Below are 26,307 nucleotides of genomic sequence, written 5' to 3' on the forward strand. Positions count from 1 at the left end.
TTGTCAAGGGTGTCACTGGATGCCCACAACTTCGAGGCAGCAGTTTTACCCTGTGGTTTCAGTTGTGCCCCCTTCACCCATCAGTCATCTGATCACCCACCTCTCTCATCCACAGGCTCTGGCCCTGGCAGGGGAAGTGTCCCCTCCCCCGGGGCTGGGTCGGTGCGGGGTTGGGGGGGAGGGGGGCAGTCTGCGGCCTACCTCCTCACCCTCCTCGATGTGGTAGTCCTTCCTGGTGTTGGGACCCCCGACGAACATGATTTTGAGCTGCTTCTGGTGCCTGCAGTGGATGAGAGGGGAGAGGTCCTGAACCAGCTCGTGGTTGTACAACCAGAAACTAACACAACCTTGTAAAGCGATTATGCTCCAATAAAGATATGAAAAAAAAATCCCACCTCATGGGGCTGCTGGAGAATTAAATGAGAGGATGTGAAAACACTTGGCAGTCTCGGGCTTGTCAAGGTGTTAGTGATTGGAGCTGTGTGGTTTGAGGAGCCGCCCTGCTGGAGATGTTAAGCGGACCCAGCAAACTCAGGACTGTGAACCCGGAGCTGGGGCGCACACGAGGCAGGGCCACCCAGGCGAATGAGGGGGAAGGAGGTGAAGGGTCCACAGGGGAGGGCCTCAGAGGTCTGCCGGAGGAAGACGGTCAGCCCTGTTGGGTGCTGGGGCAGAGGTGGCCAGGGAGGGCCTGGTGGGGGTCTGTGAGCGCCCAGCTGCAAAGCGGGGCCTGGGAAGAGCACCAAGTGGAGATCCTCCTGCAGAAGCTGACCCTCTGACTTTGCCCTCTGCCCGCAGCTTCCTGAACGGAGTGTGCGTGTACGACTGGGCTGTCCCCAGGCCTCCGTTCTACAATTGATTCTGGGGTATCCTCCCCACCCCCCAATTTCAGTGGGGTTTGGAGCGCTGTTTCTCAGCCCTGGGGGACAGGGCTGCCGTCTGGCATCGGTATCTCTTTAGTCTCCGTCACCCAGCCATCCTCAGACGTCAAGGCAGCACGCAGTCACCAGAAAGAGGAACAGACGAAGGTGGTGAAACCCGGAATAGCCCGTCCTCACCCTTCCCTCAACATCACAAGAATGCCATCCCCCTTTCTGCAAGCTTCTGGGTTGACGAACTCCGAGCTGGAGGTTGAGGGGTGCAGATGGAGGAGAAGGGGGTGAGGACAGAGGGCAGGAAGGTGGGGGCGTGCGTGGGACTCACAGGAGCTGGTTGCAGACCGGGGGCAGGAAGGAGGCGCGGTTCTCCTGCACCCAAGCCTTCACTCTCACGGGGCTCTCCATGGTCCCCCAGGAGCCGCGCTCCAGAGCCTTGTGTTCCGCGCCGTCGGAGGGGCGCGCCTCTGCCCGACCGCCTATTGGCCGCCTGGTTAATCAGCATCCCGAGGGTCAAAGGGCGGGGCAACCATCCGTGACGCGCTGTGGCCCCTCTCGGACTTTGGTCTGGAGCCCCCGCGCGCTCCGCGCCGACTAGCCCAGCCTCGCAGCACAGTCTGGGCGCCCCGCCCACCCGCGCCGGAGTAGGGCGCCCGATCCGGGCGTAAGTCACAGGATCGAGAAACTTCCTGGTCCCTTGTCCCCAGACTTTCCGCCTGGGCCCCAGAGAAACCCCAAAGAAATCCTATAAGGGGGAGAAGGCGGGTTTGTAAACCAGAGCGCCTGAATACAGGGGTGCTGGCACTGGGTTGGGGCCTCAGTTTCCTCATCTGAAAACTGGGAATGTCTACACAGCCATCTCGGGGTTGCATAGCGGCCACCATAGGCCCCGATTGATGTTAGTCCCCTATCCTTTCACGAGGACAGAGGTCGGGCCAGGGTCCGCAGATTTCTTGGGGGCTGCTTGCTCGGCTCTTCCTGTGGCTGGGTCGGGAGAGGACAGGAGGAGCAGCGGGGGGCGCAATGCTGGGAGCCCCGGACGCAAGACAGGTACTCGCTGCGCCGGGCTGGGGGGCGCCGTCCACTCACCTACGTTCGCAGGTGGCGGGCAGAGCACCGACAAGGTGCCTGGCACTGTTCTCAGCTCCTTTCGTGTCTTGGGGGCATATTCAAGTCACACCACAATTTATGAGGAGTTTTACAGATGAAGAACCGGGCACTCGGACCTCAGGAATCTGGGATCCGGGGTGCGGAGGGCGGACAAACCTAATGGGCTAACGATTCCAGCCTGGGGTGAGAGGCGCTAACCCGGGACCCTCGGGGCGCAGGGAGACCCGATGCTTGCCTGTGTGGGTGCGGAGGAGGGGGAAGGACGATTGGACACCTGCTTTCTTCCCGACTCAGAATTCTTAGGAAGATTGCGCCTGTGTGTTGGAGGAGGGAGGTGAGGGTGGAGGAGAAGGAACATAGCTCAGACACCAGCATCCAGACTGTAGAGCTTAAGAAACTCGAAACTCCTCCGACTCCTGCCCCCCATCCCATCTTGGCCACTCCCTGCTGTCTGGGGTGGGCGGGTTTTCTCAGCACCCTCAGACACAGGGGCTCCTTGTGCAAATCAAAACCCAGTCAGACGAATTACTTTTATTAAGTAAAAACTGTATTTGGAGATAATACTTGCAGTTTGAATTAAAGATATTTTTTCATAGAAAAAAATCTGGAAGTGCCAAAATTTTGGCAAGTCATATTTGAGTTATGATTTCTTCATATTTCTGCTTATCTGTATTTTCTAAATTTTCTGTAATAAATATATATTTTTTTGAAAAAATAAATTTTTTAGCTTGGAAAACAAAAACAAAAACAAAAAAACCCCAGTCTGATAGCAAACAAGACTCCTGCCCTCCCCTGCTGGGATCCTCCTGTTTCCTCTCCACGTACCCCTCCCCTCGCCCCCCTTCTCCCTCCTTTTTCTTTTTAGTTATTTATTTAGTTTTGTTTTTTTTTCTGAGCATTTCTTTCTAGAATCTTGTTTGGCACCAAAATAACTCAAACCATATTCTTTGTCTTTCTCATCTACAAGTAATCAGAGGAGATGATTGGATGTTTGTTAAATGGATGGATGGGTGGGTGGGTAGATAAAGGCATGAATGAATTCCCACTACAAGGAAATAAAAACCTCCATGATTTCAGCCCAACAGATGTTCTGATATGTAGTTCAAAGAAAAGAATGACAGTTACCCTGCATTTTACTTTTTATTTTTTTAAACTTTTTATTTTATATTGGAGTATAGTTGATTAACAATGTTGTGTTAGTTTCAGGTGTACAGCAAAGCGATTCAGCTACACATATACATGTATCTCTTCTTTTTAAAATTCTTTTCCCGTTTAGGTTGTTGCATAATATTGAGCAGAGTTCCCTGTGCTATACAGTAGGTCCTTGTTGGTTAACCATTTTATTTTTATTTTTTTAAATTAATTTTTATTGGAGTATAGTTGCTTTACAATGTTGTGTTAGTTTCTGCTGTATAGCAAAGTGAATCAGTTATACATATACATATATCCGTTCTTTTTTAGATTTCCTTCCCATTTAGGTCACCACAGATCATTGAGTAGGGTTCCCTGTGCTAAACAATAGGTTCTCATTAGTTATCTGTTTTATACATAATAGTGTGTATATGTCAATCCCAATCTCCCAATTTGTCCCACCCCTCCACCTTCCCCCCTTGATAACCATAAGTTTGTTCTCTACATCTGTGACTCTATTTCTCCTTTGCCAATAAGTTCATCTGTACCACTTTTCTAGATTCCATAAATGCAATATTATACGATCTTTGTTTTTCTCTTTCTGACTTATTTCACTCTGTATGACAATCTCTAGGTCCATCCACGTCTCTGCAAATGGCACTACTTCATTCCTTTTTATGGCTAATATTCCATTGTATACATGTACCACATTTTCTTTATCCGTTCCTCTGTCGATGGACATTTAGGTTGCTTCCATGTCCTGGTATTGTAATCAGTGCTGCCATGAACATCAGGTGCATGCATCTTTTCGAATTATGGTTTTCTCCAGATATTTGCCTAGGTGTGGGATTACTGGGGCATATGGTAGCTCTATTTTTAGTTTTTTAAGGAACCTCCCTACTGTTCTCCACAGTGGCTGTACCAATTTACATTCCCACCGACAGTGTAGGAAGGTTCCCTTTTCTCCACACCCTCTCCAGTGTTTATAGATTTTTTTTTTTTTCCCGGTACGCGGGCCTCTCCTGTTGCGGAGCACAGGCTCCGGACGCACAGGCTCAGCGGCCATGGCTCACGGGCCCAGCCACTCCGCGGCATGTGGGATCCTCCTGGACCGGGGCACGAACCCGTGTCCCCCGCATCGGCAGGCGGACTCTCAACCACTGCGCCACCAGGGAAGCCCAGCCCTGTAGATTTTTTGATGATGGCCATTCTGACCAGTGTGAGGTGGTACCTCATTGCAGTTTTGATTTGTATTTCTCTAATAATTAGAGATGTTGAGCATCTTTTCATGTGTTTGTTGGCCATCTGTATGTCTTCTTTGGAGAAATGTCTATTTAGATCTTCCCCCCACTTTTTGATTGGGTTATTTGGTTATCCATTTTAAATATAGCAGTGTGTACATGTCAATCCCAAGCTCCCTAACTATCCCTGCCCCCCACCCTTCCACCCTGCTAACCGTCTCCAAAATTTACAAGCAGCTCATGCAGCTTAAGATCATCAAAACAAACAACCCCATCCAAAAATGGGCAGAAGACCTAAATAGACATTTCTCCAAAGAAGACATACAGATGGCCAAGAGACATATGAAAAGATGCTGGGCACCATCTGACTCCAGTGTTCAGAAAGTCAACAATTCGAATTCTCTCTGGGTGTGCTGGCATTGTTTACTCACAGCCACCCGGACTCCTTCCAGTTATTGACCCATGGGCTCCTCCTAGTTTCTGGCTCTTACCAGCTCACAGCAGCCAGCTCTCCTCTCTGCACACAGGAGCTCATGTGCAACGTGGAGCAAGAAGCAGTCGCTGCCCGAGGACCAAAGCTCATCAGAGCCTGTCCTGGTTGCTGGTGCCTGGCTCTGCTCTCCCCTGGATGGTGGTTGCCTGCCCAGGTCACTAAAGCCACTAGATACTTCCAGGCTTCGCTGAGTCTGGCTGCTAACAGTCTGATCTCTTCAATCTGTCAACGGACAGAACTAGTTTCTCCAGCCGATCCCTATCCCAGCTCACCTTGGTCTGTCTCTGTCTGTCTCTCTGTCCCGCTTTCCCTCCCTTTCATATAATTAAGCAAATGTTTAAGAACAAACATGAATAAAACGGCTAGGTCATGAACCGTACTGGTTATTTGGAAATCTGGGTTCTGGCCCTGCTATCTCTTTATCTTGTATTATTGACAAGTCTGTTTTAAATTTTCTAGACATATGGTTGGTTTGAGGGGGGTTTTTTGTTTTGATTTTTGTTCAGCTATCATTTTGTTTTGTTTATTGTTTCTAATTTTATTGCATTGTGGTGAGTGAAGATGGTCTGTGTATTAGTTTTGGGTGGGGATGTGTTAAGATTTCCTTTGCAGCTTAGTCTATGGTCAATTTTTGCGAATGTGTATTCTCTGCTTAGAATGTAGTTCTAAAGGTTTCTGTTAGCCTAACCTGCTGTGTTACATAAATCATCTCTTTTCTAGTTTATCAAGTTGCTCATGGGTGCAAATGACAGAGGCCCCAGTTAAACAATGGCTTAACCAAGAGAAAGGTAAAGACTTATATAACTGGATACGCAGAGGAAGAATGAGCTTGTGAACTAGTGGTGTCATAAGAGACCCTGATTCTTTCTGTTCCTCAGATCTGCTAACTGCAGCATCAGCTTCATCCCAAGGCTGATTCCCTGAGGGGTCAAGAGATGGAAACTATCCATAGCTTTTCTTTTAGATGAGGGGTTCTCAACCTTGGCACCACTGACATTTTGGGTGGATAATTTTTGTAGGGGGCTGTCCTTTGCATTGTAGGATGTTTAACACATTCATGGCTTCTCCCCACTAGATGCCAGTATCTCTCCCCGAGTTGGGACAACCAAAAATGTCTCCAGACATTGCCAAATGTCCCTGGGGGGCAAAATTGCCCCCAAGTGAGAACCAGGTGTGTTTACTGGCAATACAACTTTCACATGCCCCAACCTGAACCAATTACTGGAGTGAAGGGAGAGATATTCTGATTGATTTATTCAAATTAAGATTTGTGCTTGAAACTGGAGGCAGAGTTGGCTTCCCCCAAAGTCTGTGGCCATGGGGGTGGGGTGGGATATTCACATAAAACTCTGGCTCATGACTGGGAGGTGGGAAATGATGCTTGGAAGGTAGTGAAGCATGTCTACTACACCTGACTTTTGACTAAGTTTTCTTTGACCCATTCCCCCCTCTACCTTCTAGTCCTATGTGTCTAGTGGTTATTATTTATTTATTTTGCGGTACGCGAGCCTCTCACTGTTGTGGCCTCTCCTGTTGCGGAGCACAGGCTCCGGACGCGCAGGCTCAGCGGCCATGGCTCATGGGCCCAGCTACTCTGCGGCATGTGGGATCTTCCCGGACCAGGGCACGAACCTGTGTTCCCTGCATTGGCAGGCGGACTCTCAACCACTGCGCCACCAGGGAAGCCATATATATATAAATTTATTTTTAATTTTATTTATTTTTGCCTGTGCTGGGTCTTCGTTGCTGTGCGTGGGCTTTCTCTAGCTGTGGTGAGCAAGGGCTACTCTTCATTGCGATGCACGGGCTTCTCATTGTGGTGGCTTCTCTTGTTGCGGAGCATGGGCTGTAGGTGCATAGGCTTCAGTAGTTGCAGCACACGGGCTCAGTAGTTGCGGCACAAGGGCCCCAGAGCGCGCGGGCTCAATAGTTGTTGTTCGCAGGCTCTAGAGAGCAGGCTCAGTAGTTGTGGTGCACGGGCTTAGTTGCTCTGCGGCATGTGGGATCTCCCCTGACCAGGGATTAAACCCATGTCCCCTGCATTGGCAGGTGCATTCTTAACCACTGCACCACCAGGAAAGTCCTAGTGGTTATTTTTTAAATACATGCATGTCTGTAAACTTGTAATTTCTAATGTGTACTGTTAATAAGCATCTGTATCGATCCCTATAACAAGTCAAGGACAAAAGAATCTGGGCAAGATTTAACTTCCTGCTGGAACTCCCTACTGGCAACTTCCATGTTGATATTGTTTAGATTATTATTTAAAAGTTTTATACAGGCAAGAGTTAGATGTTTTTATATGTTTTTCTAATGTATTAACCAATTATTAAGCTACTGTCTCTCAGCTCCAAACTCACTTTCTATACTCTGCATCATAAGGCAGGGGCTGGGATTCTGCAAACTCCATTTACGCTTTGCCAGCTGGTTCTGTTACCCCTGCAAAGTGGAGGTAATAGAGGGAGACTGCAGGGATGGAGGAAGGAGAGGGGACTTGCTCTTTCCTGATTTTCCTGTCTCCTGGCTGCCTGTGGCTCCTGGGCTCATCACCTTGGCTTCTTCCCTTGGCAGTTTCTAAATCCAATTTGCAATCTTTCCAGTTCTCGCAGAATCAGCTTTAAAGTGACCCCATCAGAGTTACCAGTTCCAGAAGCTGGCATGCCCTGTCAGAGGTCTGAGTTTCAATTCTGCAGAAGTCGTCCTCCACTTTCCAAGGTTTAGTAATTCACCTTCTTCTTTGGTTCCCTCAGCCCTAGCGGGTATAACTGCTTCTTACAGTTGCTACTTCTGTGATACTGCAGATTTTTTTTTGACTTTTCAGTTACTAGTTAACAACTTTAAACCTAGTTAATAGTTCTCTGTATTACATTCTCTTTGTTAAACAACTGGCATGATTTCTGTCTCCTGACTAACATACTTTTATAAGCTTAATTCTCTGTACTAGAAGATTTCTTTATGGTTGTGATTTGCAACTCAGGGAGGGTTAGGTTCTAAAATCGGGGCATCAAATAATAAAACGGATTGACCCTCCAATACACTACTTCTCTAATGTGATCGTAGTTGTCTGTTGGCCCTGGGATGGAGCCAGTAACTGCAGCGAGGACCCCACTGGACAGGGCAGGGCAGGGCAGGGCAGCTGAGGAGAATGCCCTGCAACTGCGTGCTGGTCACTGTCAGCTTTTCAGGGCTCTCTGCAAATACAGCAGGAAGTTTATGTCTCCCTGTCACCTCACAGGTGGAAAGTCCTCAGGGAGACATTCACAGGCCAGCTCTGCTATGAGCTTTCAGTTTGGCTTATATGTCTGCTACATTTCCATTTTTTTCTGGCTCCAGGGCCAGTGAGCTCTTCCCCCTCCCCTCCCTCCCTCCTTCCTCCCATGGAGGTAATATTCTTTAGCTTGCTGGTCTTCTTTTCCCTCTTTGCCAGGGGCCATGAACGCTACTTCCCTTCAAATCACTCTGTGTTAGACACTTCCACTGCCCTCTTACCGCACCCCCCAACATCCTGTGGCATCCCCCTCATTCTTCCTAGCATGGATCTCACATGCCTTGGACAGGAGTGGACATATGTGGGCTCTTATGAGTCCAGGGCTGTGTGGACAGTGGCTAAGCTTGGCATTTCTTGTAGCCTAGGTGTCATGGCGGAATTCATACCTGCTACCTACAGATGAGGAAACTGAGAAATATCAGCCACTCCTACAACTTAATTTAAAAAATGATCAAAACCCAAAAAACAAAAAAGACAAAAACAAAACAACAAAATTATGGGTGAAAGATCTGAACAAACATTTCACAAAGTTTCACAAATAGCCAACAAGCACGTCAAAAAATGCTCAACACCATTAGTCATCAGGGATATATAAATTAAACCTACAATGAGATACTATTATACACCCAGTAGAATGCCTAAAATTAAAAACACTGCGAACACCAAGTGTTGACAAGGATGCAGAGCAATTGGAATGATCAGCATTGCTGGTGGGAGTATAAAATGGCAAAACTACTTTGGAAATAAGGGTCTGGCACTTTCTTACAAAACTAAACATAGAACTTCATCAAAATTAAAAACTTTTGTGCATCAAAGGACACTGTCAAGAGACTGAAAAGGCAACCCACAAAATGGGTCAAATATTTGTAAATAATATATCTAGTAAGGGATTAGTATCCAGAATATACAAAGAACTCATAAAATTCAACAACATAAAAACAAGCGACTTAATTAAAATTGGGCAAAAGATTTTGAAAAAATCTTTTTGAAAAAGATTTTGAATAGACATTTACCCAAAGAAGATACACGAACGGTCAATAAGCACATCAAAAGATGCTCAACATCACTAATTATTAAGAAAATGAAGATAAAAACCACAATGAGATAGTACTTCACACCTGTTAGGATGACTATTACTAAAAAGAACCCCAAACAAACAGAAAATAAGTGTTGTGCATTCCTGGTGGGAGTGTAAAACAGTGCAGCTGTTGTGAAACGCAGTATGATGGTTCCTCAAAAAATTAAACGGAATCACCATATGATGTGGCAATCCACTTTTGGGTATATATCCAAGAGAAGTGAAAGCAGGACCTTGAACAGATATTTGTAAACCCATCTTCATAGCAGCATAATTCACAATGGTCAAAAGACGGAAGCAACCTAAGTGTCTATTGACTGACGAATGGATAAAAAAATGTGGTGTATACATACAATAGAAAAGGGATGAAATTTTAACACATGCTGCAACATGGATAAACCTTGAAAACATTATGCTGCCTGAAATAAGCCAGACACAAAAGGATAAATGCTGGGTGATTCCACTTATATGAGGTACCTAGAATAGTCAAACTTGTAGAGACAGAAAGTAGAATAAAGGTTACCAGGGGCTGAGGGAAGGGGGATGGAGAGTTTATTGGTTAATTGGTACTGATTTTCAGTTTGGGATGATGAAAAAGTTCTGGAGATGGATAGTGGTAACAGTTACACAACAATATAAATGTACTTAATGCCACTGAATTGTACACTTTTTCTTTGGCTGCACTACCCAGCAGTCCCACTCCTGTATTTACTGAAAAGAAATGAAAACAAAAGGACTTGTACAAGAGTGCTCCTAGCAGCTTTGTTTATAATAGCTCCAAACAGGAAATAACCCAAGATGTCCATTAATAGGAGAACGGCTAAGCAACTGCAGGGTATACATGTAAAGAAAAATTATTGAAGCCACTCAGTCAGTTGTTGGCTAAACAGAGATAGGAACAAAAGTTGTTTTACTCCAGTTCCTTATCTTTCTTCAACCGCACAGGGTGAGTTTTCCTACTCACTCCAAAATTTTGACCTAAGGACAGCCCTGAATGTTACTGAGACTCCAGAGTTCCATAGGTGCCTCTGCTAAGACTCTTCCTCCTCTCAAAGGGAAGACCCCATCATTATCTGTGCTTAGGATCCAGCCAGGATCCAGTCAGGAGGCGGAAACCACACCAGTACTTTGAACAGGGAAAAATCAACATGAAGAACTGTTAACAACCAGTTAACGGGGACTACCTACTAAGAGGGGTCAACGGGACTCTAAGGGACACAGGAATAACGGATAAAGGGAGCAGCCACTACCTCCAGAGATGACACAGAAAACCCACGGAAGGATAAACTTGGAAAGGGCCCTCGCTCCCTGCCACAGCTGAGGCTCAGAACTCACGGGTGGGGGCGTGGTGGGAGAAGTTTGCTGAGGAGCTGCAGGCTGGGGCTGGCGAGCAGGAAACGGCGATGGCCGAGTCTGACCGGAAGCCGCCCGCCGGCAGCTGTGCAGTAGAAGCCGGAAGAAAAGCCCTGGCAAGAGGGAGAGAAGGCCCTTCAGTGTTCTGAGGACGCCTACCCCTGACGCGGCGCGAGGGTGGTGCTGGCTGGCACGATCGCAGGGCAGGGCCGAGACGGTGTACTTGGAGCTGAAGAAGCTCCAAGTTCACCACAGGCGCACACCCCTTCAACGTCCTCATAATTAAACGACGTTTAACTGGGAGTGGTTCCTGTTTATGTTTCATGTACTGATAGCGGTACGAAGGGGGCTGTGGTTAGGGCAGTCCCGTGCTCCCGGCGGTCCGCTGTAGTCACTAGTCACGCCCGTTGAGCCCGTATTATTACAGCCACCCACCCCTACGCCCCTCGCTCTCAGAAATGTCCCTGTTGGGAGGATGAAGTGTGTGGTCACGTAGACGATAGTATTCCCACGGATAGTAGGCAGAGACATAATAAATACACACAAACAAACCTGCTTGAAGACAGCCCAGGTGTGGAGAGGCCACAAGATTCAGGGAGAAGACAAGGGCACTGAGGTGAGCGCGGCAGCCTGATTCCCCCTTGAAGCGCTGGCCGGTTTGGAGGTGGCAGAAACTAAGAGGCTGAAAAGCCGAACCAAAAGCAATAGTTCTCAAGGGTAATATGTGATTTTAAAAATGTACATCTGAGTCTGTCTAAAAGAGCTCTTTTAATAAGCATAAAGTAAGTCTGACATGCAAGCACAGTGTCATTGTTAAAATGGCAGCATCTTTCTTATCGCTACGTAAAGTAATGGCACATTTTACAGGTTATGGCAACTTAGGTTTGATGAAATACAGTCTATTTGTTCCTATGGTATACTTGTTCCCACGTACAGTGTCTCTATAGGAGAGATTCCTAGAAGTGGAACTGCTGGGTCAAAGGTCATATATTTGATAGATTCTACTAAACTGACTTAAAAACAAACAAAAAAAAACCCTGAACAGTGTCCATTTCCTCACACTCTCCTCAACACAATGTTACCAATCTTTAAGACTTTTTCTCCTCTGACAGGCTCTCACCATGTCCTCATTTCAGCTTCAGTCCAGAGTGAAGGAATCTGTGATTCCCAAAGTATCATCATGTTCCACTCCTATGTGTAATTGGTTCAAATCTGCATCATACTTTCCTAGAGTTTGGGCCTTAAGACCTACGCATCTTTCTCCTCCTAAGGGAAAATAAAGGGTCATTTCTCCACGTGGCGCTGGTGAGGATCACGGACTATTAGGATAGGAAGGGATCTTAGACACTGCCAAATCCTAGGAGTTCTGAAAGACATTCAAGACGGTCTTCACTGTTACAGGTGGCAGAGTAGCTTTTCAATTTCTACTTAGAAAAGTAATAATTAAAATAATTATTCAGACAACCTCTTGCCCCATCAACATGCAATCACTTGGGGAGCGTCTCAGTGCCTGTTGACCAGCACCTGCAGTGGTCCCTGCATACAAGAAGTGTGCGTATGACTCAGCTGAAGAGGTGGGTCATAGGTGACTTGTGACTCCTCTACAGCAACTTTTAAAAGTCATATACTGCTTCATATATAACCATAATGGAACGCTGGCTAAACACATAAAAAGTTTGCTGAAATAAAGTAAAAGAAGACCATATACTGAAAATTCTACAAATTTGGTTCAAGATGATATTCATTTACTAAATGTGCAAATTGCATTCTGCTAATCAAAATATCTTGTATGTCAGAAACAAAAGCCCAAAAGAGAAAATATACTGATCATTATATCCAGTTTGGTCTTTCATTATTAGGGATGAAGACCAACCATACCCGCTTCATGTTATTTGCAGAATGGTGCTTACATATAGCAGCCAGAACCCTTCTGTTTTAGCTCATCATTTAGACACAAAACCATGAAAGGAATAAAAATAAACCAGTTTTTAAAGTGCAAAAAGCACAAATTCTAAACATTCGCTTAGGAAAGCAGTTTGTGTCTATTTTTGATGCTACAATGAGTCATTAAATTTCATACATTTTAATATACATTTGTCCTAAGACCAATATGATATATGTTCTTTTAAAAGTTATTGTTAACAAAGCATGCTTTTCCCTTACATAATTAAAGTAAATTAAACATTTTGCATTACATGGTAAATGGAAGAAGGTTGAGACTAGTCTTATTACAGTATGGGTATTACTCAAGATTATTTTAACATTATACATATATCTAAAATAGGTTTTATTTTAAAAATCACTTCATTACACATCACACAAATTATTAAATGCTTAAATAATTGCAAGTTGTTATCAAGAGTATACATGGTAAAAGGCATTCTCCAGTTAAGCTAGAAAGCTCTTATCTGGTCTAGATCCCTCAGTTTATAAATGGGGAAACTGAGGCCCAGAAAGGGTAAGAGATTTACTTAAGGTCACAGAGCCAGGGAGGGCCTCAGACTCACTCTTAGTTCTTTGCTCTTCAGGGTGAGTGTGTATGAGGTTAAGTGATTTGAAGGTCTCAGTATATACTTGTTCTTGCTGAAAAATCTCTCTGGTGGCAGAGATTCTGACACTGCCCCCTCTAGGTTCAACATTGCCCTCACTCCTCCCTTAGAGCCCCAATTTCCTTGGGGACTAAGCTATTTTAGTTCCCAAAGGCTGAATCAGGTGCTGCCTTCCCTTCCCATGCAACCAGGGCCAGTCAGTATCTGCTGAACCAATACTGTTAAGGAGTAAGTCCATGAAAGCGGAGAGTGGGAAGGGAAGCTGGACCACCAGGGGCTTTTTTTTTTTTTTTTTTTTTCAGGGGCCATTTTTGCTGCTTATAGTTCACCAGGCAGATTCTACCTGAGGGATTCAGGAGGGAGAAAGAGCAGACTCGGCAGATGCTACTGGATTTGAGAAGACGCTGTGTATGAGTCTACAACTTACTTTCTTGTCTTTCAGGAAATTAACCCCTTTCAATTTAGGGGGAAAAATTATTCCCACCTGGGGGCAAATCATGCATTTACTTTTAGAACTTGTTCCATCTTTTGGGAGGGACTTATTTCAAAGGCTCTGCTGCCCTTGATTTACCAATGACTTGCCAAAGCATGCTCCAAGGAGCCCTAATCCTGGCGTGTTGTAAACAGCTCTGCATCCCACCATCTGCCTAGTACCTGATGGGATCTTGCAAGGGTGTTGACCATCCCCCTTCTGAGCTCTTGCTCTGGATGTGTGTCTCTCACAGTTTACAAACCACCAGGAGAGGCTCGCCTATCTCCTTTCTCTGGGTGCACAACCCAGTCTGTACAAAGCAATGAACTTCCTGAAAACACCACCTTCAGGAGGCCTCTGCCTTAAACTGAACCTGTGCTTGTCTCATCATCTGCCTGATCTCTCTAATCTCTTCTGCTCCAATTTCAAGGCTCTTCTACAATCGTACTCTCGACCTCATCACCCGAACACAACCTGTTAATGTGGGTTAGTCACCATCAAGGTGATTATGCATGATCTTTATTCTGCCCCCATCACTTGCTCATGCTGGTTCCGAAATCTATTGACATGGTGCTCTGTTGTTTGCTCTTCTGGCTCTCCCAGGAAAGCAGAGGTCACCGGAACAGGGTGACCAACATGCCAACAGAGGCCCAGGAGACAATCGACTGATGCAACGCCAGAGGAAGAGAGGGAGGGGGGAGGGGGGCATTTTGTGGAGGAGGCTGCAGCTACCCTCTCAGAGGGATGCAGGTTCCTAGCAGTTATCAGTCAAGGGCAGTAGGCACAGTGCCTAGAGCCCCCCAAATGTTTACATTTTAATTTTTTTTTGAAATCAGAAATAAAGATAATAATGAATGTAACAATAAATCCAGCCTGGGTTATATTTGTGGTAGCAAAATATAATTTAAAAAATTTTTTGTTGTTTTGATGGACAAAGGGGCCACGAAGACAAGTGTAAGGCACAGGACAGTCATAATTCGGCCCTGGGTACGGTTTACACTTTCTGGTTTTAAAAAAAGGAAATGGATATCCAGATATTTGTAGGGGACCTCTTGTTTTTAAATATTAGGAACTCGCTTTAAAATTAAACAAAACATACACGTCGTGGCCCAACAAAACACGTGGAGCTTAGCTTGCACCCTCTTGAAGGCCTGGGCTATCACCGTGTCCCCAGAATGCCCGTGGTTGGACACGATCCGAGCACCCCGCTCAGGATGTAAGAAGGGGCAGCAGAAAGCCTTCGGGGCAGGACAAGGGTCTGACGGTTAAATCTCTGCCCGGTCCGGTCTTGGAAGCTCAGTCGCCACTCCGGCCCAGGCGCTCCCTGGCTGCCCCACCGGCAGGCGCGGGCTTTGCTCATTCACGGGTTTTCCCGCTCCTGCCGACTTCCAGGGCGGCGCGGGGGGTAGGGGGGTGGGCTCCTCCAGCTCACCGGTCACGCGGGGGCGCGGGTCAGAGGCGACAGTCCAGGGCATCTCCCCGCTCGGCCCCACCCCTCGCAACAAGGCCCGCCCGCCGGCCGCAGCCCGGTTCCCGGACTAGGCCTGCTTCTCGCGGGGCCTGCTCCTGGAAGGCGAAACTCCACACTGAGGGCGCGGAGGTGGTTTCAGACCGCAGCGCCCGGGCTCCTCCTCCCGCGCTACCCAGGGAGGCGGGCTGTGCTCTTTCCAAGGTCCCGCCAAAGGGCCCCGCCCTCCCGGAGGGAGACCTAGCAGCCTTCCCTCCTACACTAGGCCGGGGACCGCCGGACCGGAAGCTGCGGGGTCTCGGGGCCCCGATTCGTTCTCGCCTAGCCGCAAGCCGCGGGTGCGCATGCTCCGCGAAGGCCCGCACAGGGCCCGGGTGAACCCTGATAGAGCCGTCGCGAGGCGGGGTAAGCAGAGCTCCAGTGGCGCAATCGGTTAGCGCGCGGTACTTATACAGCAGTACATGCAGAGCAATGCCGAGGTTGTGAGTTCGAGCCTCACCTGGAGCATGACCCTTTTGGATACCCGCACCCCCTTTTACCACCTTGCTCAAGGGAACGAGTCAGTCTCTCTTTAGTCTCCTCAGTTCCTGTCTCTCACTGCTCTGCTTGCACGTCCTGCTTCGCTGCAGGCAGGAAGCCGCTCTCCTTGGCGCCTCACTCGTTTTCCAAGCTACTTGTTGCCCCCGCGCAGTGCACCGTCCAGCCGCCCGAACCCGTACGTTTACCTGCTGCTCCCTCTTCCTAGGCATTTCCTTTAACGGCATAGTCCCGGGTCCCGGTACCGGGGATGAGGACGGGAAGTCCCGGGGCGCTGCACCGGTGATGGGACCCTACCTGGGCCTCGTCATCGAAAATTCCAGGCGCCCTCTCTACGGGGCGTGCCTGAGTTCCCGGCGCCAGTTCCTTGCTGCTGCCCCTCACCCAGGGCCGGGAGCGGCGTGGTGAGCGCTGGCTGTCGGGGCCCGAGCGGGGCGACCGTTCCCGCGAGCTGGGGCCCGAGGCCCAGCGCAGGGCCTCAAGTGAAGCAGTCGCTCTCCTCCTTTTTAACTATGGGTTGGCCAAAAAGTTCGTTCGGGTTCTTCCGTAACATCGTTACCAAAACCGCGAACGAAACCCCGAACGAACTTTTTGGCCAACTCAATGCTGATAATTGGTCGTTGCCGCCTTCCCCCCATCTGCAGAACCCCTAGACCGCGGGCCCTTCTCCCTTACCCAGGCCTCCAGGCCTCCCTGGGCGGATTTGCAGTTTGGGAAAAGTGCCTGGGCGTTTCCCTCCCCCTATCTGTGCCCCTGCTCCCCGGTGTCAGTCAGGAGTGGTGGAATTCGCTGGCAGACGGGAGAACAGACGTTTTCTAGGGATATCCTTTCCTGCCTGCTGCACACCCCAGGTTCAGAAGTCCCCCTGGGGAGTAGGAAATATGCCAGCTGGGTTTTGAAGTCTTCCAGCACTCGAACATTCTGAGGCAGGGGGGCCGCTTTGTCAGGGGGTGGACGGGTGCCCCACATCCTCAGGAGGTGGGGCGAAGTAGGGAGCAAGCTTAGTTGGGATGAGAGGCCTCCCGGACGTGTTTTCCGGAAAGAGTGGTTTCAGCTGTTTTTATGGGCGTGCTAGGAGTTAACTCCTGGGATGGAAATACTACCAGGAGCGGTGAGAAGCAAGACCTAGAAAGCTCGGAGGTAGTGGGTGGAAGGTGGAGCTCTTGTCTGTCTCCTCAGCTGCTAATCCCAGCCCCAGATTCCGAAAGGGGAGCCCCATGCCTCCTGAAATGTGAGAAAATCCTTCCACCTCACCCAACCTGGCTGCCAGTTCCTCGCTGAACCGGATCTTTTCGCTCAGCAGATGGTTGAGTGCTCCCCTTTAGAAATCTAGCCAGCCTGGAAGCAAACATCTATCCCCAAACCCCACCAAAAAAAGTTTGCTTAATTTTTTTTAAAAAACAGGTTTATCGAGATATAATTCATATACCCTACAATTCACCCATTTAAAATGTACAATTCAACGAATTTTAGTACATTCACAGATATGTGCAACCATCACCACAGTCAATTTTAGAACATTTTCATCAACTCAACAGAAAATCCTGTATCCTTTAGCTATCATCTCACCCTACCCCTAAATAACCACTAATCTACTTTCTGTATCTACATTTACCTATTCTGGGCTTTCATATGAATGGAATCATGTAATATGTGGCCTTTTGTGACTGGCTTCTTTCAGTTATCCTAATGTTTTCAAGATTCATCCACATCCTACCTTGTATTGGTGCTTCATTTCTTTTTTATGGCTGAATTATATTCCATTATATGGATTCTTCCCAATTTTGAACAATGGAGAAAAGGTTGGCATTTTAAAAACATTTGCTGAAAACTGCTTTTTAAAAGGGAATTAATTTTAAAATGTACAAAGCATAAAAACAGTCACCCTTGCCAAGTGTATGTTTTTAACCTTGAGAGGTTATCACTGCAAGAACTGGTAAGATATTTCCAAGAGCTCAGCCAAAAGCTGAGCACGGAGCAGTTTCCTCACGTGGACAGAAATGCATGAATGAAAGATCATTCTGCCCAACTCGCTATCCATGTTGGAGTCTCTTCTGCAAAACCCTAGCTCCTATTTGAAAAGTTCTAGCATCAAAATGTCATTTCTTCACAAGATGATGCATTCCACTTTCTGTCAACTCTCATGGTTAGAACATTCTTCCTCTTCAATATTGTTTCTGTCCCTACAGGTTATTGCTGGAATGGTGGTGGTTTGGGGAACTCTTTTTTGGTGAGATGGTCAAGTGGGAAGGTAAGAAGCTAAATTATCAATAGTTGTCCTTGCTCTATTTAATCTGGAAATCACCAGATAGATTATTAGTGGATTATAAACAAACAAATAGACCACTGGCAGATTTGTAGATCAATGTCTTAATGTGAGGTTGATAGGATTTTTAAAGGTTGTGATGGGTGATAAAGATCAAATCAGAAAATTATGGGAACATGCTATAAAAACCATAAAGTACTCCATATACAGGTGTAAGGAGGTGGCATTCCTGTCACCACAAAACTAGTGGATTAGGCCTATATGCAATGAATGGTGGCTTTAAGGAGGAAGACGGATAAATATGAGGTGGATGAACTCAGAAGGTAGGTTGAAGTTATAGCTGAACAGCTGTATACATCTAGCAGGAGACAAGCCTGACCTACCTATCCGTTGAAATCCGTTGAACTCTATTGAACTATGCACACAGGTTGACATTAGCTTTGTAGATGGCTTTAGATGGGCTTATTAAAACTGTGTGTGATACAAAGCTGGAAGGGAGTGCAAATTCAGTAGAATTTCGAGGAAGAGTGGAGCCAATCCAGGGACAAATGTTTCTGACAAATGACAAGATGCAATTTGATGGAGATAACTGTAAGCCTGTGTTCAGTTCTGAGTTCAGTGTGGGGCGTGCCTGGCTTGACAGCTGTTTGCATATAAAGGATCTGGGCATTTCGGATATGCACAACCTCAGTTGTCCTGGCCGCGTGATTCAACTGTTAAGAATGTCAGCCAATTATTAATGCATTACTATATAATGCATTACATGGTGTGGTGTCAGAGATCACAAAACAACAGTCTGTGGAACAAATCTAGCTTCCAGACAGGTTTTGTTTGGCTTTCTAGCACTGACTTGCAAGTGTTTAAATTTTTAAAAATCATTTGCCTGCATATTGGGAGGTTTTACTGAAATGCCTAGATTTCAAGTTTCTAATGAAAAATTAGAAGACTTGGCCATCTCGGGCCCTTATTCCCACATGGCAACATTGGCTGCCCCCTTTGGATGGGCAGGTGATCTTTCGTTTGCCGTGGTCCTACCACTCTCCATTAATCCTCGCAGAGGTGGGTACCAGCTGCTTGCTTTGCTGTTTTCTTAACCCCTGACTCATTTCTATCATTTGTGACCTACGTTGACTGTGTGGATCAAGGTAGGGAATACTCATGTTGAAGTCAGCCTGAGGGGAACACAGCCCATTTAAAATTCAACAAAACAAAACTCCAGTTCTTTGTTATGGAAAATTTCAAACATACCCAAAATAGAGAAAATAGTATATTTAACCACCCTGTATCCATCCATTACTACTTTCAAGAATTGTCAACGTTTTTTCATCTATCTCGTTCCCACAACATTCTCCCCTACCCTAGCACTGTCACCAGAATATTTTAAAGGAAACCCCAGCTATGGTTTAATTTAACTTGTAAATACCTCAGTATGTATACCCAACAGGTAACCACTTTTAAAAAGAGCATAACCATAGTACCATTAGTACACCTAACAAGAGTAATAATAGAAACTCTGCATCATCTAACACCTCGTCTGTGTTCAAATGTCCACACTTATCTCTGAAAGATATTTTTATGGTTGGTTGGTTTGAATCGAGATCCAAACAAGGTCCATACATTACATTCAATCAATATATCTTTCAAATTTCTTACCAATTACCCACTCCCTTTTTTGATATTTATTGATCTATAGAATCTCCCACAGAATTTGGCTAATTCCATCCTCAAGGAATCCTTTCACAAGTTCTTCAGTCCCCCCTGACAATTAGATCTAGAAGCTTGGTAATATTAAGATGCAATTTTTTCTTTTTGCAAAAATAGATTGTGGGTGGTACTATATACTATTGTATCACAAGAGAGAAAGTACATCATGTCTGGTTGTTCCACTTTTACTGATGTTAATTTTACTGGTGATTTCAGATGTGGTCAGTCTGGTCCATCCATTACAAAATGCCACATCAGCCTCTAACCTAATGGTTTTAGCATCTGTTGATGCTCCTTGTGTAGATTTATTATTGTATTAAGGATTACTCAACAAGGGTTTTCTAATTCAATTATTCCTTCTGTATTTATAACTGTCATTCTTAAAAACCCCCTTTTCCCATCGACTGTTTGGTTTTCCTAAAGCACAATTCACATAGAAAAGACCAGGTAATATTCCTGGACTCTTTTCCTTTTTCTGCTAGTCTTTAGAATAATGAATTGATGCTCTAACAACTCCCAAAGGTGACCAATTAGTTTTTTTTAATTTTACAGCTTTTTTTTTTTAAGTATTTGACATACAATGAACTGCCTGAATGATGCTGAGTAGCTTTTCTAGTGCTTATTAGATATTCAGATATCTTCTTTGGTGAATTGTCCATTCAAATCTTTTGTCTGTCTTTTATGGGGTTGTTTGTCTTTTCATTATTGAGTTATAAGAGTTTTTGTCTATTCTAGATATAATTCCTATGTTGGAGGTATGTTTTGTAAATAATTTCTCCCAGTTTGTGGTTTGAATTTTCATTTTCTTAATGGTGTCTGTTGAAAAGCAAGCTTTTAAATTTTGATAAAGTTCAATTTATACAATTTTTTTCCATTATGGATGATACTTTTGGTGTTATATCTAAGAAATTTTTGCCTAACCCAATGTCACCAAGATTTTATTCTGTGTTTTAGCTCTTACATTTAGGAGTTAACTTTTGTATATGATGTGAGTTAGAGGTCTAAATTTTTCTTTTTTTGTATATGGGTATCCAATTCTGGCACCATTTTTTGAAAAGCCTATCCTTTCCTGATTGAATTGCCTTGACACATTGTCAAAAATGAATTGACCTTAGCTGTGTGGGTCTTTTGTTGGACTCTTATTCTATTCTGTTGAGCTATATGTCAGTGTGGTGTTATGTGTGGATTACTATAATCATATAATTTGTATGAATCATGATTAAATTATATGATTATAGTAATCCACACATAATGCTATATATATATAAATAAACTTTAGGGTCAGTTTGCCAATTTCTATGAAAATATCCTGGGATTTTTACAAGAATTCTGTTGAAGGTATTGATCCATTTGAGGAGAATTGCCTCTTTAACGATATTGACTCTTCTGATTCTATAAGCAAGTTACACATGTCTCCACTTATTTAGGGCTTTAATTTCTTTAAGCAATGTTTTGTTGTTTTCAGTATTGAAATGTATTATTTCTTCCTTAAATATTTGGCAGGATTCACTGGTGAAGCACTGTGGACCTGCAGTTTTCTTTGTAGGAAGTTTTCTCTTTAAAACCCTACAAATTGAATTTTTTAAATAGATTTGGGGGCTATGCAAGTTACCTATTTATTCTTGAGTGAGCTTTGGTACTTTGTGTCTTTCAAGAAATTTGTGTATTTCGTTAAAGTTATTGAATTTATTAGCATAAAGTTATTCATAATATTCCCTTCTTGTCTTTAGGATCTGTAGTGCTTTCCCTTCTAATTTCTGATATTGGTAATTTATGGTTCCCTCCCCACCCCGATCAGTCTCAGAAGATGTTTTCCACTTTTATTTATCTTTTCAAATATCTAGTTTTGGGTTTCATTGGTTTTTCTTTATTGTCTTCCTGCTTTTCATCTGATCCTGATGCACTGGAAGAGAGTGTATACTGTGCTGTTGCTGGACAGTGTGCTCCATCAATGTCAATTATATCAAGTTGGCTTATAGGGCTCTTCAAGCCTTCTATACCGTTGATTTTTCTGCCTGCTTGTTCTGTCTGTCACTGAGAGAAGGGCATGAAAATAACCGACTGCAATGATAGGTTTTACTATCTTTTAGTTCTATCTTTTCCTCCTTCATGTTGCTGGAAGCTCTGTTATTGGCTGTATACATGTTTAGGACTGTTATGTTCTCTTTTTTTAAAAAAAAATTATTTTTATTGGGCTTCCCTGGTGGCGAAGTGGTTGAGAGTCCGCCTGCCGATGTAGGGGACACAGGTTCGTGCCCCGGTCTGGGAAGATCCCACCTGCCGCAGAGCACTGGGCCTGTGAGCCATGGCCACTGAGCCTGCGCGTCCGGAGCCTGTGCTCCGCAACGGGAGAGGCCACAACAGTGAGAGGCCCGCATACTGAAAAAAAAAAAAATTTTTATTTATTTATTTTTGGCTGTGTTGGGTCTTCGTTGCTGCGGTGAGCTTTCTCTAGTTGCAATGAGCAGGGGCCACTCTTGTCGCGGTGCATGGGCTTCTCACTGCAGTAGCTTCTCTTGTTGCAGAGCACGGGCTCTAGGCATGCGGGCTTCAGTAGTTGTGGCACGTGGGCTCATTAGTTGTGGCTGGTGGCTTCTAGAGAGCAGGCTCAGTAGTTGTGGCACATGGGCTTAGTTGCTCCGCGGCATGTGGGATCTTCCCAGTCCAGGGCTTGAACCCATGTTCCCTGCATTGGCACACAGATTCTTAACCACTGCGCCGCCAGGGAAGCCCCTTAACTGTTACATTCTTTTAAATACTCTGGTTAATGAGTTGATTCCTTCTCTTTAAAACTTTCATTACACCCTTCCCTCCATACCTAGTCTTTTCATTCATTTGCTCTTAGCCTTCTTTCCCTTTTTTCTTCTAAATTTATTTTTATTTTCTCCTACCTATTTTTTTCTTCTTTTTAACATAAACTGTAAAACTGAATTCTCTTTAAGTGTTTCTATGCTCCTTGCTGTCTGGTGGGCCCCTTGGGAGCAGAGGCAGGCAGCTGGGGTGGAGTTCATGCTGGGGGCGAGCCTGGTGGGGTGAGGATCGTTCCCCTCTTCTGTTGGTTTCCTGCCTTTCCCCACAGAGTCCTTGACAACCCCTGACCTTAATGATCCAGATGCCCCTCTTACTTCCCATAACACTAAGCCATCCATGATGACTACAGTTGAAACTCCAAGGAATATGGATCCCAGAGAAGAGCGAGCTGAAGACGGTTATATGACTTGCTTTCAGATATTCATGAAAGGAGTAGATATATTCAGTCTTGACCTAGAGGGAAGAACATGAACTTAGAACTACAGCCCATGGCGACTTCCCTGGTGGTCCAGTGGTTAAGACTCCATGCTCCCTATGCAGGGGACCTGGGTTCCATCCCTGGTCTGGGAACTAGATCCTGCATGCCGCAGCGAAGACCTGGGGCAGCCAAATTAATAAATAAGTAAATATTAAAAAACAAACCAAAAAAACCCCAAAAAAACTATAGCCCATGGGCGATGATGACAAGGAAGCAAATTTACTTTTAAAATGATTAGCAATGTTGAGAAATGGGATGGGTTTCCTGGTGAAGGAGCGTGCTTCCCAACTTTAAAAGTGATTAAACTGAAGCTGTAATGTAGTAGAAGAGAATCTTGCATTGGTTGAAGGGTTGGTGAGGCTTCTAAGATCTCTTTTAATGCTACGATTCTTAGTTCTGTTTTCAGAAAAGAGACATTGTACCGTAGATTTTGTTATTATCTTCCCAGCTCCTATTTCCCCTTTCAGAGATGGGCATGTGACTCAAAACCTACCAGAGTCCTTCCATGGGATGTTTCTGTCTTGAGCTATCTGGGAGGAGACTTTTCTTCTTTCTGTTTAGAAACATAAAGAATATAAATCCAGAGCTTCCTGCAGCTCCCAGATATCTTTCTAGTTGAGCTATTTGGCCTGGGAGAACAAAGGCTACATTTAATGCGAAGCAGGGAGATAAAGAGGTCGGCAAGTGTTTGAGTCTGATTCTAAACGACTAGCTTCATCAGTTCTCTTTCTGTGGTTTGAATGTTCAAGCTAAAAAAGTGCCCCTTTGGGGCTTCCCTGGTGGCGCAGTGGTTAAGAATCCGCCTGCCAATGCAGGGGACACGGGTTCAAGCCGGGTTCAAGCCCTGGTACAGGAAGATCCCACACGCTGTGCAGCAACTAAGCTCGTTCGCCACAACTACTGAGCCTGCGCTCTAGAGCCCACGAGCCACAACTACTGAGCCTGTGAGCCACAACTACTGAGCCCGCAAGCCACAACTACTGAAGCCCGTGTGCCTAGAGACTGTGCTCCGCAACAAGAGAAACCACCGCAATGAGAAGCCGGTGCACTGCAACAAAGAGTAGCCCCTGCTCGCTGCAGCTCCTGCACACAGCAACGAAGACCCAATGCAGCCAAAAATAAAATAAATAAATGTATATATTAAAAAAAGTGCCCCTTTGTATTTGGCCAGTTAAGGGTTTCTCACTTGTAACCAAAAGGGGTCTCGACTTGTGCAACTGTTATTGTACAAAGTATCATTTTACATCGATGACTGATTTTTCAAATTTCTTAATGAGTATTCCTTTAAGAAGGAAAAGGCAGTATCCAATCATTTAAACAGGCCTGGGGATAAAGTTAATAGATACTTCTCCATGCCTTTGTACAAAGCCCAGCCCTCTCCTTCAGCACACTTGCCATCTCCACTTGAGTGACTCATCCAAAGCACAACACTTGATTTTTTTCCCCCTCCCAAACCTGCTTCTCCCCTTGTCTTTCCCATCCCACAAATGGTCCTTTCGTCCATTCACCTGGATTCTAAGTGAAAAGCTTAGGTGGCAGCTTTTATGGTCCCCTTTTGCTCCCCCCTAGATCTAATCCATCAAGTCCCAAGTCTCCCTCCAGTATGTATCCTGGACCCTGTCCTTCTTTCCATCCACAGTTTCTGTCATCTCCTGCTTGGACTCTGCAGGAGCCTCTGAACTGACTCCCTGTCTCCACTTCTCATCCCTCTCTTGTCTCTTCTTCACACAGAAGCCCAAATGGGCCTTTAATAACACAAATCAGATCCTGTCATTTCCTTGCGTAAAACCACTGACAGCTTTCCATTGCATACAGAATAAAATGCACAGGCCTGCAGTGGTGTCTGCACCAGCCCCTGCCCGCCTCTCCAACCTCAGCTCCTGTCACTCTACCCCTGCTTACTATGCTCCAGCCGCCCTAGTCTTTCTATTCCTTGTTTCTGCCTCAGGCCCTTTGTAACAGCCATTCCTTCTCCTGGAACATCTTTGCCCAAATCTTAGGGGGCTGGCTCTTTAATTTTCAGGGCTCAGTCAGATGTCACCTCCTCAGGGGTGCCTTTGGCTATAGTATAGTAGTATTTAATACTATCAAAAATTACTGGTTAGATAGCCTCACCCACCAGAGGGCAGACAGCAGAAGCAAGAAGAACTACAATCTTGCAGCCTGTGGAACAAAAACCACATTCACAGAAAGATAGACAAGATGAAAAGGCAGAAGGCTATGTACCAGATGAAGGAAAAAGATAAAACCCCAGAAGAACAACTAAATGAAGTGGAGATAGGCAACCTTCCAGAAAAAGAATTCAGAATAATGATAGTCAAGATGATCCAGGACCTTGGAAAAAGAATGGAGGCAAAGATCGAGAAGATGCAAGAAATGTTTAACAAAGATGTAGAAGAATTAAAGAACACACAAACAGAGATGAACAATACAATAACTGAAATGAAAACTACACTAGAAGGAATCAATAGCACAATAACTGGGGCAAGATCATACACCGTGATCAAGTGGGATTTATTGCAGGGATGCAAGAATTCTTCAATATATGTAAATCAATCAATGTGATAAACCATATTAACAAATTGAAGAATAAAAACCATATAATCATCTCAATAGATGCAGAAAAAGTATGGAGAGGGTGTGGAGAAAAGGAAACCCTCTTGCACTGTTGGTGGGAATGTAAATTGATACAGCCACTATGGAGAGCAGTATGGAGGTTCCTTAAAAAACTAAAAATAGAATTACCATATGATCCAGCAATCCCACTACTGGGCATATACCCAGAGAAAACTATAATTCAAAAAGACACATGCACCCCAATGTTCATTGCACTATTTACAATAGCCAGGACATGGAAACAACCTAAATGTCCATCGATAGATGAATGGATAAAGAAGATGTGGTACATATATACAATGGAATATTACTCAGCCATAAAAAGAATGAAACTGGGTCATTTCTAGAGACCTGGATGGATCTAGAGACTGTCATACAGAGTGAAGTAAGTCAGAAAGAGAAAAACAAATATCGTATATTAACACATATACGTGGAACCTAGAAAAATGGTACAGATGAACCGGTTTGCAGGGCAGAAATTGAGACAGATGTAGAGAACAAACATATGGACACCACGCGGGGAAAGCGGCAGGGGGTGGGGATGGTGGTGGGATGAACTGGGCGATTGGGATTGACATGTATACACTGATGTGTATAAAACTGATGACTAATAAGGACCTGCTGTATAAAAAAATAAATTTAAAAATGAAAAAAAATTACTGTGTTATGTAAGTGGCAGTTGCTTATCTCCCACCATTAGAATATTAGTTCCTCCTGTGCTGAGCTAATAGGCACTCAACAAATAATGAATGAATGAGTGCAAGATAATAGAGGAGCAACACATGGGTGCAAACTCTAAAGCTGAATGGAGAACGTGGGCCTCGTTGCTGCTGGTTTACTTCGCAGATTCAGGTCTG

The 26,307-nt window shown here is 45.2% G+C and overlaps 1 protein-coding gene, 1 long non-coding RNA gene and 1 other non-coding gene across 3 annotated transcripts in view; 2 read left to right on the forward strand and 1 right to left on the reverse strand.

Annotated features, from left to right (window-relative positions):
• Nucleotides 1-1,479, reverse strand: part of HAAO (3-hydroxyanthranilate 3,4-dioxygenase) — a 13,691-nt gene extending 12,212 nt beyond the window's left edge. The window contains exons 1-2 of the mRNA XM_024753515.1: nucleotides 1,204-1,479; nucleotides 202-280 (exon numbers count right to left, since the gene is read on the reverse strand). Of these exons, the coding sequence (XP_024609283.1) occupies nucleotides 202-280; nucleotides 1,204-1,283 (159 nt within the window). The 5' untranslated portion in view covers nucleotides 1,284-1,479. The remainder of the gene's footprint in view (nucleotides 1-201; nucleotides 281-1,203) is intronic.
• Nucleotides 1,480-1,727: 248 nt separating this feature from the next.
• LOC112405195 (uncharacterized) overlaps nucleotides 1,728-26,307 on the forward strand; it is a 196,976-nt gene continuing 172,396 nt past the window's right edge. Inside the window, exons 1-4 of the long non-coding RNA XR_003004285.1 lie at nucleotides 1,728-1,925; nucleotides 13,401-13,506; nucleotides 14,174-15,443; nucleotides 17,765-17,826. This is a non-coding gene — a long non-coding RNA (uncharacterized LOC112405195). The remainder of the gene's footprint in view (nucleotides 1,926-13,400; nucleotides 13,507-14,173; nucleotides 15,444-17,764; nucleotides 17,827-26,307) is intronic.
• TRNAI-UAU (transfer RNA isoleucine (anticodon UAU)) lies at nucleotides 15,453-15,545 on the forward strand. The gene is given in 2 exon segments: nucleotides 15,453-15,490; nucleotides 15,510-15,545. It is a non-coding gene; the product is annotated as a tRNA-Ile (tRNA).

This window comes from Neophocaena asiaeorientalis, unplaced genomic scaffold (assembly GCF_003031525.2).
Source record: "Neophocaena asiaeorientalis asiaeorientalis breed wild unplaced genomic scaffold, Neophocaena_asiaeorientalis_V1.1 scaffold171, whole genome shotgun sequence".
Classification (NCBI taxonomy): Eukaryota; Metazoa; Chordata; class Mammalia; order Artiodactyla; family Phocoenidae; genus Neophocaena; species Neophocaena asiaeorientalis.